Consider the following 15603-nt stretch of genomic DNA (forward strand, 5'->3'; position numbering starts at 1 on the left):
AGTGAGACAAAGCTGAAATCTCTCAACATTGTGCGTTTGTGTCCTTGTGTCTTGGTCCAAGGAACAGGCCTGTGCCCTGTATCCTGTATCCAGGAACAGGACTGAAATGGTGTAATTCACACACAGAGGGTGCTAGGTAGAGGGATACAGATCAAGCATGAGTGGCTGGGATCTGCTCTGGTTCTTTGGATGACTGTGTCAGTGGCAAAGTTAAGGAGCCACCTATCCATCAACCTCACAACCACCACCACCCATCCACCCCCCCCCCCCCGCCCCCGCCAGCAGCCATTCCATCACAGGATGACAACATCAACATTCCAACTAACAGGAAGGACAAAAGAAACTTTGTGGATAGAAAAACCTACACTTTCATAGGTAGAGGTAAATATTTTCCCACAAAAATCAAGGATATAAAAATCAATAAGCCCACTGAAACTGTACTATTGTACTGAGAAGGACATAGCAACAATGTCTGGCACTTGCATGGTACCTGACCATTGTCAAGTTATTTTCACATTATTTCATTTAATTCTTATGACAACCCATGACCTATGCAGTATAGACATTATTATCCCCTTTTGGCAGATGAGAAAACAGAGGCTCAGAAGTGTATTGGCCAAGGTCACACAGTTAGGAAGGGGTGAGGTGATCCCAGAACCCAAATCTCCTATGTCTCAGGCTCTGCCATGTTGTCTGGAGACTGGGGAGTTTGGACCCTACATGGTCAGGAATGAGCATGCTCCAATCTGTCTTTTGAAGCCTGGAGGAGTCATACTTGTCCCATGAGTACGACAGGACATATTAGCTTAAATGGTGGTATCTGAATACTTTGGCAAAATAGAGGTTTTGTAGTAATTGCTAAATTAAGAGAAAAAAGTATTCCAATTACTGGCCAAATCTATAATGACACTGTTAGGTCTGTTACTTCACCTGAAGCTAATCCATTGAGTAGAACTCTCTCAGGACTCACTGCCTATTGGCTATGAAATAGCATAGTAGAGTATCTTTAAAATAGTATCTTTGAAAGCCTACACTTTCTGATAGCTCTCTTACCACTTTTGCTCCCTTCCAAATCACAGAATGGGGGAATTTCCTCCCTGCCATTGGGGCAGATACCATGAGAGCTCCTACAGTACCTTGAGGCAGTCAAGGACATGCAGGATTTTCTCTGCCTAGTCTATGCCATGAAGATCTAATTGAACTGAAAGGGGACTTTAAGCTGAAATTCTTGCTGTTCCTACCACGGTAAATCCTGAACATTAGCAAGAGTCCCCACATTTCTTAATATCATTCTAAGATATTGCTTCTCTCACAAAATGAAGTGAATCATAACTAAAAAAAAATTAAGTGACCCCTTCAAATGTTTAATGACTCTATAAACAAAATACTTAAGTTTTTCAACATGCTTATTAAAATACATTTCTCTTGAGCCATATTCCTGTTGAGAATCATGTGTTTCCTGGGCAAATCTTCACATCAAAGGTCAATAACTTCTCAGTTTTACTCAGGTTTTGTCTTTTTGTTTAGTAACTCTGGCATAGGCAAGAGTATCCCTTATGCAGTTTTAAGAATCATTCTTCCTTCTGACAACAACCTCGAGTGGGCTATTGTTTCACAGGTGAGAGTGTCCACCAAATCCAACGTGCTGCTGTCTTCTGAAATGTCCACTCTCTGAGTCAGACCAGTCCATCTTACATGCCTCTACTTCCTTCATCTGTTCCAATGGGTGGTTCTCTTTCCTGGGCCACTGAACACTAAGAAAAGTGACAAGAGTCACCATGTGACTTCAAGTAGAGAATTAAGAAGCTGTGTTCAGATGGCCAAGTTCAACTGCATCCCAGATCTCTCCTGCTTCATGCCCATCCTTCAGGGAGTGGGCTTCAAATTCTTACCTCAGAAAAATTACATGTGACTACATGTTTTGGACCTTCAGGGTTCCCTGGGAATATTAAATTCATTGGCCCTGGAGTTCTTCTGAATTTATGTTTTTTGCTTTTAAAGTTCCAGTGTTAACATATACTTGTCTTCATGATTTCAGGTTAATATGTTGGCCTCATATACATTTATATTTATCTGAATGCTCACTTGATCTTGGTATTGTGAGATTAAACTATTTTCTCCCTATAGAAATATAGGGAGATACTCTGTGCATTAGCAAGAGGCTGGATAGTGCTGCTTTTTACAGACTCCTCGGTGATTCAGCACCACCTAACACAGTGTCTGGCAAGCAGAGGAGACACAAGATAAGTGTCATTAATGACTGACTGTCTTTCATAGTAGTTTGGAAATATTGAGATGATCTGATATGTATTCAGGCCATATATCCCAAATCTCAAGCCCCAATTCTAAATTCTGAATTACCAAGGAACCCCTTAATCAAACCACCAACAGGTCTTGAGGAAACAATCTTTAGTGTCCTCCACTCCATGTCTGAGTCAGTGATAAAATTATTAACCAAATGGCTTTAGACCTGTGATTTATAGAGTCAAATGAACATGGCTAACTAATAAACACATATAATAATATGTGTAACAATATGTGTAATATAATAAGCACAATGATTAAGCCGAAAGGGTGGATTAGCAAGGATTTTTGTTGTTTCAAGTAATAGAAACCCAACAAACTAGTTTAAGTTAAAAAGATGTAGGGGAAGGGTAGGTACCTAGTAGTTCTCATAACTGAGAGGACCTCAGTCTCCTGAAGATTCTCTCTTCCCATCCTGTCTCTCAGTGTCTCTGCTCATCTTCCTCCCTTGCTTCTCCTGTGGACAAGCTCTTTCCACATACAAAGCACCTCTACCTGGTAGCCCCAGAAAAGGGAGAACACCTTTTTCTCTCACACCACAGTCCCAGGGAAGGACTCCAAATGGTCCTGCATGGGTCACATGCCCATTCCTTGAATCAAACACTGTTGCCAACAGGAAAAGATACTGTGATTGGCCAGACCGGGTCATGTGATCACTCATTTCACCCTATTTCCAGAAGTGTCATGGGAAACCCTGGAATGCAGAAAAGGATTGTTACTATGGCCCATTACACTAAACTCTCCAACAGAAGTAATCCTAGTAACAATGTGGGAAGATTAGATATCCTGTGATTTAATATCTGTGAATGTATATATTGCATCAAGCACTATTCTAAGTAGAAACAGACATATGCAAGGATAGAAAAAGTCTCCCTCTACAGAATCATTTGTCTAAAATATCAGCATAAAAAATATGTCATTCAACAATCAAATCCTACTGTCTGTGAACCCCATCAGTAACAATTTCATCTTTTGGCTTATAGAATTGAAGCTGAAGATTAACCAGATGACCTCTAAAGTCTCTTCCCATCTATGAGTCTATGAACCCTCTGTTAGAATCAAAATACCTCTGGAAGAATAGTATACTAAGCTATTACTTTCTTGGATGTGTTATGGACTGAACTGTATCTTCCCCAAATTCTTATGTTGCCCTAACCTTTAGTACTTGAGAATATAATCTTACTTGGAGATAGAGTCTTGAAAGATCAAAATTAAATCAGGTCATTTGGGTGGGCTCTAATCCAATCTGGCTGGTGTTTTTATAGGAAGAAGAGATTAGGACAAAGGTCCACGTGGAGGAAAGAACCTGTGAACAGGACCCAGGGAGAACGTGGACATCTACAAACCAAGGAGAGGCCTCAGAAAAATCCAACCCTGCCAAGGCCTTCATCTTGGACTTCTAGCCTCTTGAACTGGGAGAAAATAAATTTCTGTTGTTAAACTGCCCAATCTGTGGTACTTTGTTATTAGCAAACAATACACACGATAAACCAAGAATTTCAAAGGGGACTGAGGCACAGTGGAGACAAATTTGATACATGAGATGGGGCAAACAAGAGGTTCTTTAAAGTTTCTTTTAAACAGTAGAACTCCCCCTAAGATTCACGGGCCAGTACTAGTAACATCGTTAACTGAGGTGTGCTGGTAAAGATGTAATAAAGTAGGTAAGAAGTTAAGAGAAGGAAGGAGAAAGAGTGCACAACAGACTTCACCCTTTTTGAAATTTTGCCAGGACTAGGCCTCAGGTGATCGTATCAGGACATGACACGATGGTTGGCCAAGCCAAAGGGCACATACCCAAACTTGTGGGCCTGTGGGGAGCCTGTCTCCTATGTGACTTCAGGCTGGCATAGGCTCCTAATGCATGTCTCCACTGAGAATTCTGAAGCTCTGAGCATCCCGCCCTGACCTTTGGCTTTGAGAGCCAAGCACCTACTCCACCTGGATCAGGGGCTCACCAGCATGAGCTCTTGGCCGTCATCACTCTTATGTATGACGCTCACTGTCAGAGCTTCCTGCTGAGCCAACCCTAAGTTTGTTAGGCCTGCCTTTCACATATGAGAGGCCAGGTCCAATAGTTCAAACCAGGGTGACATCTGAACCCTTCTGACTATAGATAGTATTCTTACCCGACCAGTCCTCTACCTCCCCTGCCCCATACCTCATCACTCCCCTGCTAGAAACTCATCCCCCCATGTCAAACCAGGAAAGCCTGCTCCTGGCCTCCTTCCTAGGCCTTCACCCACCCCGATGGATTTGCCTGGAACCTGTACCTGCATTACCCTGGCTCATTTATCATTTTGCTGCTCTTGCCTTAGCTCTGACCTTTACCCTCTAGCAAATCACCCAGACACTAGGTGGTACTTAGAATGAGAACTCAAGACCCACCGCCCTGTGCTGCTGGGGTCATATCAAAATTCCACCACAAAGCACAAAGCACATTGGGAAAAACACATCCCTTCTTCAGAAACAGCCAACACAGCATACCCACTACACAAAAACCTGACACCAAAGGGAAAATATTTTTGTTAAACAGACTGATTGCTAACTGAACAGGGTTTGTGAAAATCACATCTATTATATAGGACTTTTCAGTTCATAAGCCTCATAATATCAGATCATCATATTGGCAAGGCAGTGCTTGTAAGGCTGTTAGGATGAAATCTGGAAATTGCTTCATTATTGAATATTACAAATGATATTTGCCAACAGGGAATTTCACTTGTGTGTGCATTCAAATAAAATTTCTGGCCACCATTGTTTATAGCCCAAATATATTAATATCGTCATATAACAAATTCCAAAGAAGACAAGTGAAATATTTAAATAACCCAAGCATTGTGGACCCGCTGAATACTTTTACCTTTATGTTCTTTTTTTTTTATCAGCCACAGACATTTAAATAAAAAAAAAATCCTGATAACGTCAAAAGATGAGAATGGCTAAATTCAGGGAAATAAAGGAACCATAAATCAGGAAAACTTTGGAGCTGCTAGAAAGACACTTTAATTTTGTAGACAAAAGACTGCATTAAGGAGGAATAATGCAATAATCAAAGGTGAACGAATCTCTATTGTCTGGCGTCTTTCTCTGTGGGAATTTTCCCACCCCTGACAGCTGTAAAGGGGGGAGGAGCGCAGACTGTGGCTGCGCCTTTATTCTCTCCCCGTTTGCTCCCCAGCCCCTCCTCTCCTCCGTCAATAAATGTCTGCAATCATATTCTTGAGCTCCTGGGTGATTTCAAGGTTCATCTCTTCCATGCAGCTCAAACACTAATTATCCCAGCTGTAATTAGTAAGATAATTAAATACTGGCTCACTCATCTACCTTGGGTCGGGTCATGATTCTCCCAGAAGACCTTGAGCAGTTCCTCAAAGCTGATGCGTTCTGGCTGGTACACCACTCGGACTACTTCTGCGTGGCCAGTTTTTCCTTGAAAGAAACAGAACATACAACCCAAATTTACTGACAACACCAATTTACGACAAGTGATCTGTTTCCAAAGAAGCATGAGACGAGGGCTAACATTCTTCCCTCTGCAGGAAGAGTGGGAGCCTAACTGTACGCCAGCTAACGATTTCGTAGCAAGTCTGTCGCTGGTTCTGTCTCCATAAAAGCATACAGTTGTCCTCTGGCAAAGCTTCCCGAGGATGATGACTTCTCGGCATTGTGCTCTAACTGTTTTTCTTTAATTTCACGAGAAAATAAACGCGGGTTTTCTTCCTTTTTTTTTTTTTAATCTCACCCTCCCAAAACCTACTTATGGATCCAATCTGACATAGTGCTCAAGGTTTGGAACTCGGCGAGGGGAATGAGCCAATTTATTTTTATCATCACTCCACGCTATATGCAGTAAGCGCAGCTGCACTCCGGGGTGACATGGTCCCAGATCAAGAAACCTGTAACAAACAGGCTTATATCTCATCCACATCAGATCAATTCGTTAACGGAGGGGCATATTCGCTGTGCCGATAACACCGAGACAAGGGTCGGGTTCACGTACCCAGCAGGGTGGCAAGTGTTTTCCCAGCCTAATCGTCTCTGTGGTAAACAACGACCGCAGCGAAGTTCCCCGTTAGCGTGCCCGTTCTCAGAGGTGGTCCCCGGGTTCCGTAGATCGGAGAAGTGGGTGTCTGTAGTAGTCCCTGTGTCTATAGAATTCATGCCCTTCCTTATCTTACAGTGTTAGAATGTAGTAAATAATAGAACCCTCCATCCATATCATCTCTCTATTTAAATTTGTTTTCCATCTCTTTCCGGTCACCTTATGTGCAGTAAAGAATTTAGCTTCGCCCAAAGAGATATCTGGCCTTTCCTTGCCCTGGCCTCTGGAAGGTAATCTACATCACACCTGATAGGAATGTCCTTCTTTAAGGTGGAGCCGGTCACAGCAACAGTCTTGGGGTGGGAGCTGACCCCTTGGAATCTTAGCGTCGGGATGGCCGCACCCAACAGTGTTAGGGTCAGAGCTGGCCACGCCAGACAGACCAACCGTGTGCTAGGACTGGGGGCTTTGGGTAACGCAGAATCAGCTGACCTGAGTTCAACCATGTGGGCAATCATCGATCATGCCTCTGTAATGAAGTCCCAACAATAACTCCGAACATCAAAGCATGGGGGAGCTTCCTGGTTGGCAACACTCTTTCCGTATTGTCACACATGGATGCCAGGAGGGTAACACATCCTGACCGCATGGAAGACAACACAGAAACTTGGCACTGGAACCCTTCCAGACTCTGCCCTATGCATCTCTCCATTTGGCTGATTTTTATTTGTGTCCTCTCCCTGCAATAAACTCTTAACTCTGAGGGTAACTGTTCTCAGTGGGTTCTGTGAATCCTAACAAATGATCAGACCTCACAGTGGCTTGAACTTCACCTTAGTTTGCAAAAGTGTTTGCCCATAGGTTGGTAATCTCACTTTAATTCTCACACTGATTTTACGGAAGGGAAAACTGAGATACCTAGAAGTTACATTTGCCCAAGGTCACATGGAGCTAGTGAATTTTTGAATCTTAACCTAAAAACCTTCTGGTTTTTTGTCCAGGACTCCATCCAATAATAAAGCAAAGAAAGCAAAGTGAACATGAATCCAAAAAAGGGAAAAAAAATCTATTCATTATCTTTCATCTTTTTTTAATATTTAATTTCTGACTGTAGAGATAATAATTTGCAAACAATATGAAGCTTAGGAAATGTTCGGAAGTATAAAAAAGAAAATAAAGATCACATATTATATTTGACCACATAAGATAACTACTATCAATCTGTTTTACACATCCCTTTCTGAATACATATCAGATACACAGGCATGCATGTGTGCTCATACACACACACACACACACACACACACACACACCACCACCACACCATGCACAATTTGCTTTATTATAATCGTGGCATCATGCTTTTTTCCCACTTACCAGCATACTGTATTTTCCCATATCACTGGAATTTTTAGGAAATGCCACTTATAATGACTATATAACACTCCAAAGATGGTTGTACCATTATTCAATCATCCCGTCATTGGGGGTTTAGACTGAATTCTATTTTTATCTATCAGTGTAAATATCTTTCCACATTTCCAAGACTGCCTCAAGCCACAGTTACATAAGTGGGATTTCTAAACCAATGCTTACAAACATTTTTAAGTTTCTTGCTATCTAGAGCTTAGCTGCTGTTCAGTAAAGTTGACCCAATTTTCTCTCCCCATTGGCAGCACATTTCAGGGCCAGTCTCAGTCACTATTATAATGATTTTAACTCTTACCAATTTATAGTGGGACAGCAGTATCCTATCATTTTATTTTCAATAAGTTTAATCATTAGTAAGGTAAAAAAAAAAGGTCATGTTTATTAATTTTAATTTATTTGCTCTAAATTTTATAATATTCTTTTTATATTGGGTTATTCATATTTTTAATGTGAATATTTTAATTCACATAATTTTAATTCAAATATAATGATCATGGAAGGAAGCAAATAAATGGATTTTATACTCACAGATATGAAAAGAATTATGGGAGATTTATGGGAGAAAGATATATATATATATATTTTTAAAGATTTTATTTATTTATTTGACAGAGATAGAGACAGCCAGTGAGAGAGGGAACACAAGCAGGGGGAGTGGGAGAGGAAGAAGCAGGCTCATAGCGGAGGAGCCTGATGTGGGGCTCGATCCCATAACGCCGGGATCACGCCCTGAGCCGAAGGCAGACACTTAACTGCTGTGCCACCCAGGCGCCCCTAGGAGAAAGATATATTAAGTATAATAATCATGTTATTGTAAAACCACTTTTGATCCTACTTTAAAACCTTATTATTTTGTGTTTTGAAATGTTTAAATGAATGATTAAATACATAAGAATTAAAATCTCTAAATATCAACAATAGCAACAAGATGTAACAAGCATGACAAATATATTTGGTAAGAAAAGCGTGGAAACCACACTAGAAATCTAGGCAAAAGATGTAAACAGGCAGTACATATAGGAAATAAATGTAAATCAAGATTAAAAAGTGCTCAACATTTCTAGTGATAAAAGCAAATAAAGGCATATTGAAACATGAATGTACCATCTCTTATTCTATTTTGTAAAACTGCTTACAAACGTATCTAGTGCTGACAAGGAGACTATAACGCTGGCACCCTTACTTGGCTGGTGACAGCATAAACCACCGTGCCCTTTCCAACCCCACAGGGATATGTATTGAAAGCCACAAAGATTAAAATTAACTTGCCTCACTAAGTGACCCAGAAAATCTAACTCAAAGATACAACCCCAGATGATGGAAAAGATTATGTACGTGAAAAAAAAATTCACTCCATCATTACTACAATAGAGGAGTACTAGAAGAAATCCAAAAGTCAAATAAAAAAGGAAGCCAAGTATGGGATAGCCACATGATGAAGTATTGTGTAACCATTAAAATACACTGTCCTAACCCTAGTAAAAACTGTCACCATTCACTGAAGTCGGACATAATGGCAGCCACTTTACCTACTTGACGTTCTCTAATGCTCACAACAAATTTTCTTCCTAATTGTTTCCTATTGTGGAAAATACACATAACAAAACGTACCATCTTAACCATCTTTTAAGCATACAGTTCTGTGGCATTAAGTACATTCGCACTGTTGTACTACCATCACCACCACCCTTTTCCAGAACATTTTCACCTTTGTTTTTTTTTTGGCGTTAAGAGTGCAAAGCTTTATTGATCAGTGATATTTTTTTTAATTATTATGTTATGTTAGTCACCATACAGTACATCATTGGTTTTTGATGTAGTGCTCCATGCAATACGTGTCCTCCTTAATACCCATCACCAGGCTAGCCCATCCCCCCCCCCCAAAAAAACCCTCAGTTTGTTTCCCGGAGTCCATAGTCTCTCAAGGTTCTTCTCCTCCCCTGTTTTCTGCCCCCCTTCATTTTTCCCTTCCTTCTCCTAATGTCCTCCCTGCTATTTCTTATGTTTCACATATAAGTGAAACCATACGATAATTGTCTTTCTCTGCTTGACTTATTTCACTTAGCATAATCTCCTCCAGTGCCATCCATGTTACTGCAAATATTGGGTAATCATCCTTTCTGATGATTAATATTCCATTGTATATATGGACCACATTTTCCTTATCCATTCGTCTGTTGAAGGGCATCTCGACTCCTTCCAGTCTGGCTATTGTGGACATTGCTGCTATGAACATTGGGGTGCATAGGGCCCTTCTTTTCACTACACTTTTATCTTGCAAAACTGAGAATGTATCCACCCAACACTAAGTCCTCATTTCTCTCCTACCCTCAACCCCAGGCGACCACCATTCATTCTACTTCCATCTCTGAGAGTTTGACTGCTCTGGATACCTCATAAAAGTGGACTCATACAGTGTTTTTCACTCAGCATAATGTTCTCAGGGTTCACCCATGCTGTAGTATGCATCAGAATCTCCTTCCTTTTTAAGGCTGAGTAATATTCCAGTGTGTGGACAGACCACATTTGGTGTATCCATTCATCTGAGAGTGGACATTGGGGTTGCTTCCACCTTTTGGCTACTGTGAATAATGCTGCTTTAAACACGGGCATACAAATATTTCTCACAACCATTTTACAAGAGAAACGTGGCCTCCATTTTAAAGATAAGGCAGCGAATCCTCTCCACAGGTTTCCTCACACAACACCCCACAACCAGTAAGTAGCAGGATCTAGTAAAGAGTCAACAGTGAAGATCTCAGGCTATGACCGCAGGGCGGGCTGCTGATCGTAGACCCCTGAAGCCACCAAGGGACAGCAAATGTCACATAGGCAGTGGCCCAGATGAGAAATCACAGCTGTGGGGTAATTGACATCCAGGCTATCAAGACTATTTTCCAGGATTAGACTCTTTTTTGTGGTCGCAATATGGGGTCAGGAAAGATTTCCGCAAACATTTTCAGACATAATCTGAGCACTGACATTATTTGTGGAGAGGTTTAAAGAAGCTTGGTTGTTTAAAAGAAACTACTACCATTAAAATTCAACATCCATCTGCATTGACAAACAGTGGGGAGAAGCCCTCGTCAAACTCACCTTTAAGTTTCTTTATTTTATTTCTCCAAAGTACAAGAGTCTGTGTAAAAATACACAGTGCAAATGATCAAAAGGATTAAGGGGCTAGGAACCACTTACAGAAATGCCCAGGCCTCCAGGAACTCACCAATGTGCTAGGCTAATTTGATTCCCGAGACCAATCTGCAAATACTTTCTGGTGCTTCCAGAGATAAAAGGCTATATCTTAAAAATACTTTGAGCTGTTTCTTCATATAACATCGTGCAAATAGCATGATAGATGTGATGTGCAAACGTGCTTGTTAACAATGCGCAGCAGCGTTAGAGGTGTTTTAACACTCTTTTAACACTGTTGTTCAAATATATCTTGAAAGGAAATGAAAAGGACAAATGTCTTCTCTGAGCATTTCCCAGTGTGGCCTTACCCCGTGACCCCAAAGAAAGGTGAGTGAATGCAGAGGGGTAGGTTATGGGTAGTCCATTCCTTGTAAGACAAAATACCCCAGAAGAGACATAAAGGAGTGGTCTGGGGACTGAAAAATCAGGCACTCTGGAGTCATCTAGAGCTTTGTGGGAGCCAAGTCATCTGTGGAACCAGGCATTTTTAAGGAGAACCCCCAAATAAATTAGCCTATCTTGAAAGTCCCATGTCATAGCTTTCCATCCCATAGGGAAAATGTCATCTTCAACTCTTCCAGGTTAGTGTGATGAGTTTTCGATACTGTCAGGCTAGTAAGAAGGAAAGAGAGAGCAGGGAGGTGGCCTCCCCAGTCGATAAGAAGAGGAAAGAGCCGGGAAGCTGGTGAGATGCAAGTGCAGGGGGGTGTAGCAGGGGGCAGTGCTTTGTGCTGTAAGCAGCACCCACTCAGGAGCCAGACTGCCTGGGCTGCCATGCTGGCTCTGCCACTTGGCGGGCACATGACCTTGGAAGGGCCAGGGAGAGAAAAAAAGGGTGGTTCAAATCAGAGCTCCCTGGCATAGGACCCAGGACTTCCCCAAGGGACCCACGCTCATTTTTGAAGGTCCTTTATTCTACTTAACCACTCTGTGCCTCAGTTCCCTCGTCTGTAAAATGTGGAATTAGAACAGTGTCTGGCACAGAGGATATCAGTCTATTTAAGGCTCTATGTCTCACGATCAAACGTCGTATTATTATAATTATTCTCTACTCAGCTGGCATGGAATGGGAAAAGCCTGGAATTAAAGTCACAAGAAGTAACTTAAACCAGAGTTCTAACAAGTAGTTTGACACTTTTTTGACTGTGATCCTGAGTCTCCTACTTTTCTGGATGGAACTAAAAATAACATCTATTGGAAGAGTCATCAAGATTAAATGAGGTCATATGTGGGAAAGTTCTGGGGAAGAGTAAAGCTCTCTGTATGTAAATATGAAGTTTCTATTGTTATTTCCCTTTTGTGTTTCCTGAACAGGGATGCCTTCCCCGTAAGGACTAAATTCCAGGAGAAAATACACGATGTAAGGAAGCTTCCCACTCATCAAACTAAATTTTATCTCTGTGAGAGTCTAATTCTGATTTTATTCATGCATTCATTCTAGAAATAGCAGTTAAGTGTCTCCAGGTACTGACGCAGGGGCTGAGGTGAGGTCCCAGCCAACACATTCCAGCCCAGGTGGGGACTGCAGTCAGGCTTTCGTCCACACCAGGCAAGGACCCTGATTCTCACTCTTTTGATGAATTGTGATGAACCACATGTGATTCACTGTAGAATCAGAACTAAAATAGACAGGGGTTTAATAAGAAAGTTCTTAATTCAGGTAAAAAGAAGCCTCTGGAAGCAGGTAGGAATCTCGCCTCCCTGGACAACTGTTTCCTACTGGGCTATTACAGCTGTCGACAATGTCTTTTGGACAAGAACCTTTGTCCTTCGGAGTCAGTGGTACTCAGGAGACAGTGCAGAGCCCTCTGAACTGAGAAGAGCGGAAGGCCCCCCACCGCCCTCTGGGCTGCCGGCATCAGGATATGTGAGGCCACCTCTCTCAGGTCAAAGCCAAATGACCACAGGCCAGCAGGCGGCAGTCATGAGTGGTCGGAATCACACAGCTAGCAAGATAAGCAAGCAAGCTGGGGTTGAGAGTTAGACTCCAAATTCTCTGCAGAAATGCCGGCTCCTCCCCAACAGGGTGGGCAAATCTGATGCAGAGGACATTTCCACAAGGAGAAGGAGCAGGTCCGTCCGCACCAAGGCCGGCTTGAGCCTGAGAGGGGCTCATGGGGGTGGCGTCTCGCCTGACCAAGAGGGGCTCCACCGGAGGCAAGCCAGGCAGCCCAGACCGGCCTGCTTTGTGTGGATTCCCAGGTCCCAGTGTGTGAGCAAAGGCCTGGGAGTGAGAGCACAGCCCCTGCCCTCCGGAACAGGGCTTGGCAGGGACACAGAGGAGGAAAACAAAGAGAGATGGACTCAGACAGAGAAAGGAAGCCGCAGGCAACACCCGGGCACGTGGCTCCCACTCCCAGTGTCAGGGCTCCTGGGGCTCTTTGCTGCCACTGTCAGGGAAGGGGTTCCCCACCTGTCCCCCAGCAGACACCCTAGCCACATGGGTAACCCTCTGCTGTGAGCAGGGCTTCTGCTATATCTGCAAGGCAAGGAGAGACCTCTAGGCCTGCTCACTCCCCTCCCCTTGTCATGATCCAGCCACGGGCCACGCGTCACTGTTAACAGGATGCCTGACTGTCTACACCCAGACTGCCGGGCCCCACTCAGGCCCAGGAAGCATGCAGCTGTGCGCTTGGGCCCAGATGGCATCCTGGGGTCACCTCCTGGCCACCCACCAGCGGTGTGACGTTGGCCAAACTCTTTCCTCTCTAAGCTTTAGTTTCCTCATCTGTGAAATGGAGATATTCATAATAGTAACCTCAAGGACTGTTGTGAGGATTCGTTCGATAATCTACAGGAAGCACAGAGAGTAGTCTGGCCCATCGCATACATGAAAGCCCACCCAGTATTAGCTTTATTCGTGATAGTATGGTTAGTATTGTTATTGTTATTGCTATCACTGTTATTTCATAATAAAGGGGTCTGGGAATTGTATTTTTACAAGATTTCCCAGGTGATTCTTAATAGTAATGAAAGTGTGAAAACCACTCATCTTGAGCCCAGGGCACGCTTAAGCAGCCAGCCCTCAACCTCACTCTCCTGAACCCCAGGACTCGCTGTCTTCACTATCAGGAAGTGCATGGGAGTCCCACAGGCCTTAAGGAAGGAAGGCAGACAGGCAGGAAGGGAATGGGTGGGTGGGGGGGGATGATAGAAGGGAGAGAGAGCACAGAGGAAAGGAGGAAGGATATTAACCCCTGTTAAAAAATAAACTGAAGTGTATCGAACATCCTAAGTGTTTATTTGAGCAAACATTTCTGCACGTAGGGCAGCAACAAACCGGAAGTGACAGGAGCTGGGGAGAAACTCGTATAGAGAACATGTGAAGGCAAATAAAGGAAATTATTTGACTGGCTAATGCTTAAAGCTTAGTTGGCTGTTTGTGATTGGTCATCCTTAGTATTTGATTTTGTGACCTTGAGGCACTTACAGGCCTAGATTCTGGTTTGCTTATGTAGGTACCATGGTATTAGAGCCACCTCAGTCTAATGGCCTCCTTGTGAATTCATTTAACAGCCTTTACAAATATCTATGGAATGAATGAGGAGAGGGTGGGTGAACAGGAAAATATGAATAGGAAAACAGAGTTAATAAATGTAGCATTTATTAAACATCATGCAGCATTCTAAACTCTTGATGTGTATTGATAAAGTTAACACTCACAAAACCCTGGAGGTAAGTGATATCATTCCCATCTTCTGGAGGAGGAAACTGAGATACAAAGAGGTAGAAGAACCCGAAGTCATACAGATATTAAGTGGCAGAGACTAGACTTGACCCCAGCACAACATGGCTCCCAGAGAAACAAGAAGCATAAGTAAGGTGGGCTTGTGATGGGCACCCTCCTCACCAAGACATCAGATCCATGAGAAAGGCCATGTGGACAGAAGAAGTCAGGGGTGCTTCACAGAAGAGGAGGGGGAGGGCATCCAGGGCATGGCCATGGTCATAAGCAAAAGCAAGAATTCAAAAAGGATGGGCAAAGGGGCAGGGAGCTCTTCTTTTCTGCCACTGGGCCATGGACCTGCTATCATGCCCTGTAACTGGAAATGCCTCTTAGCTGGCCCATCCTCCAAGCTCCCCTGCCCAACCCAATATCACCACAAAGCTCCTGCATCTGGACATAGCACTTTATCTCTGCAAAGTGCTTCTGGAGCCACAAATTCCTTTTAGTCTCACAGCCACCTTCCCCGTGCAATTAGCAAGATTAATATTATTAGGTCCATTTGACTGATAAGAAAGCCAAGGCTTGAAGAGCTAGAATAACTTGCTTGGAGTCTCAGAGCTTGTCAGCAACTGAGATAACGAGAATTTGACCCCTGTCAATGCACTCCACTCCCAGCAACTTCTCCCACAACTGCCCTTTGCCCTGGAGCTCACAGGAGTCCTTCCTGGCCATCAGGCCTTTCCATATCTGGTGTCATCCCCGATCTCATTTCCCCACACCCTCTCCCTGAGCTAGACAGTTCATATCGCCAACTCCACCCTTAGCGGCTCTAGTCCCCCAGCCTGCAGTGCCCTCCCTCCAGCCATCTGCAAACAAAGCCCTCCCCTACCTTCAAGGTCCCCTTAGGTACTACTTCTTCCAGGGGAAAAACACAGTCAGCGGAATCCTATGGGATCTGCTTTGC

General features: G+C 43.2%; 1 protein-coding gene across 2 annotated transcripts in view; it reads right to left on the reverse strand.

Annotated features, from left to right (window-relative positions):
• The window catches only part of MSRA (methionine sulfoxide reductase A), a 405682-nt gene that overhangs the window by 138787 nt on the left and 251292 nt on the right, over positions 1 to 15603 (reverse strand). For both annotated transcript variants that reach the window (XM_045773968.2, XM_045773967.2), the window contains one exon: positions 5632 to 5736. In XM_045773968.2, coding sequence (XP_045629924.2) covers positions 5632 to 5736 — 105 coding nt within the window. The remainder of the gene's footprint in view (positions 1 to 5631; positions 5737 to 15603) is intronic.

This window comes from Ursus americanus, chromosome 13, assembly GCF_024610735.1.
Source record: "Ursus americanus isolate L20-20 chromosome 13, mUrsAme1.1.p, whole genome shotgun sequence".
Lineage (NCBI taxonomy): Eukaryota > Metazoa > Chordata > Mammalia > Carnivora > Ursidae > Ursus > Ursus americanus.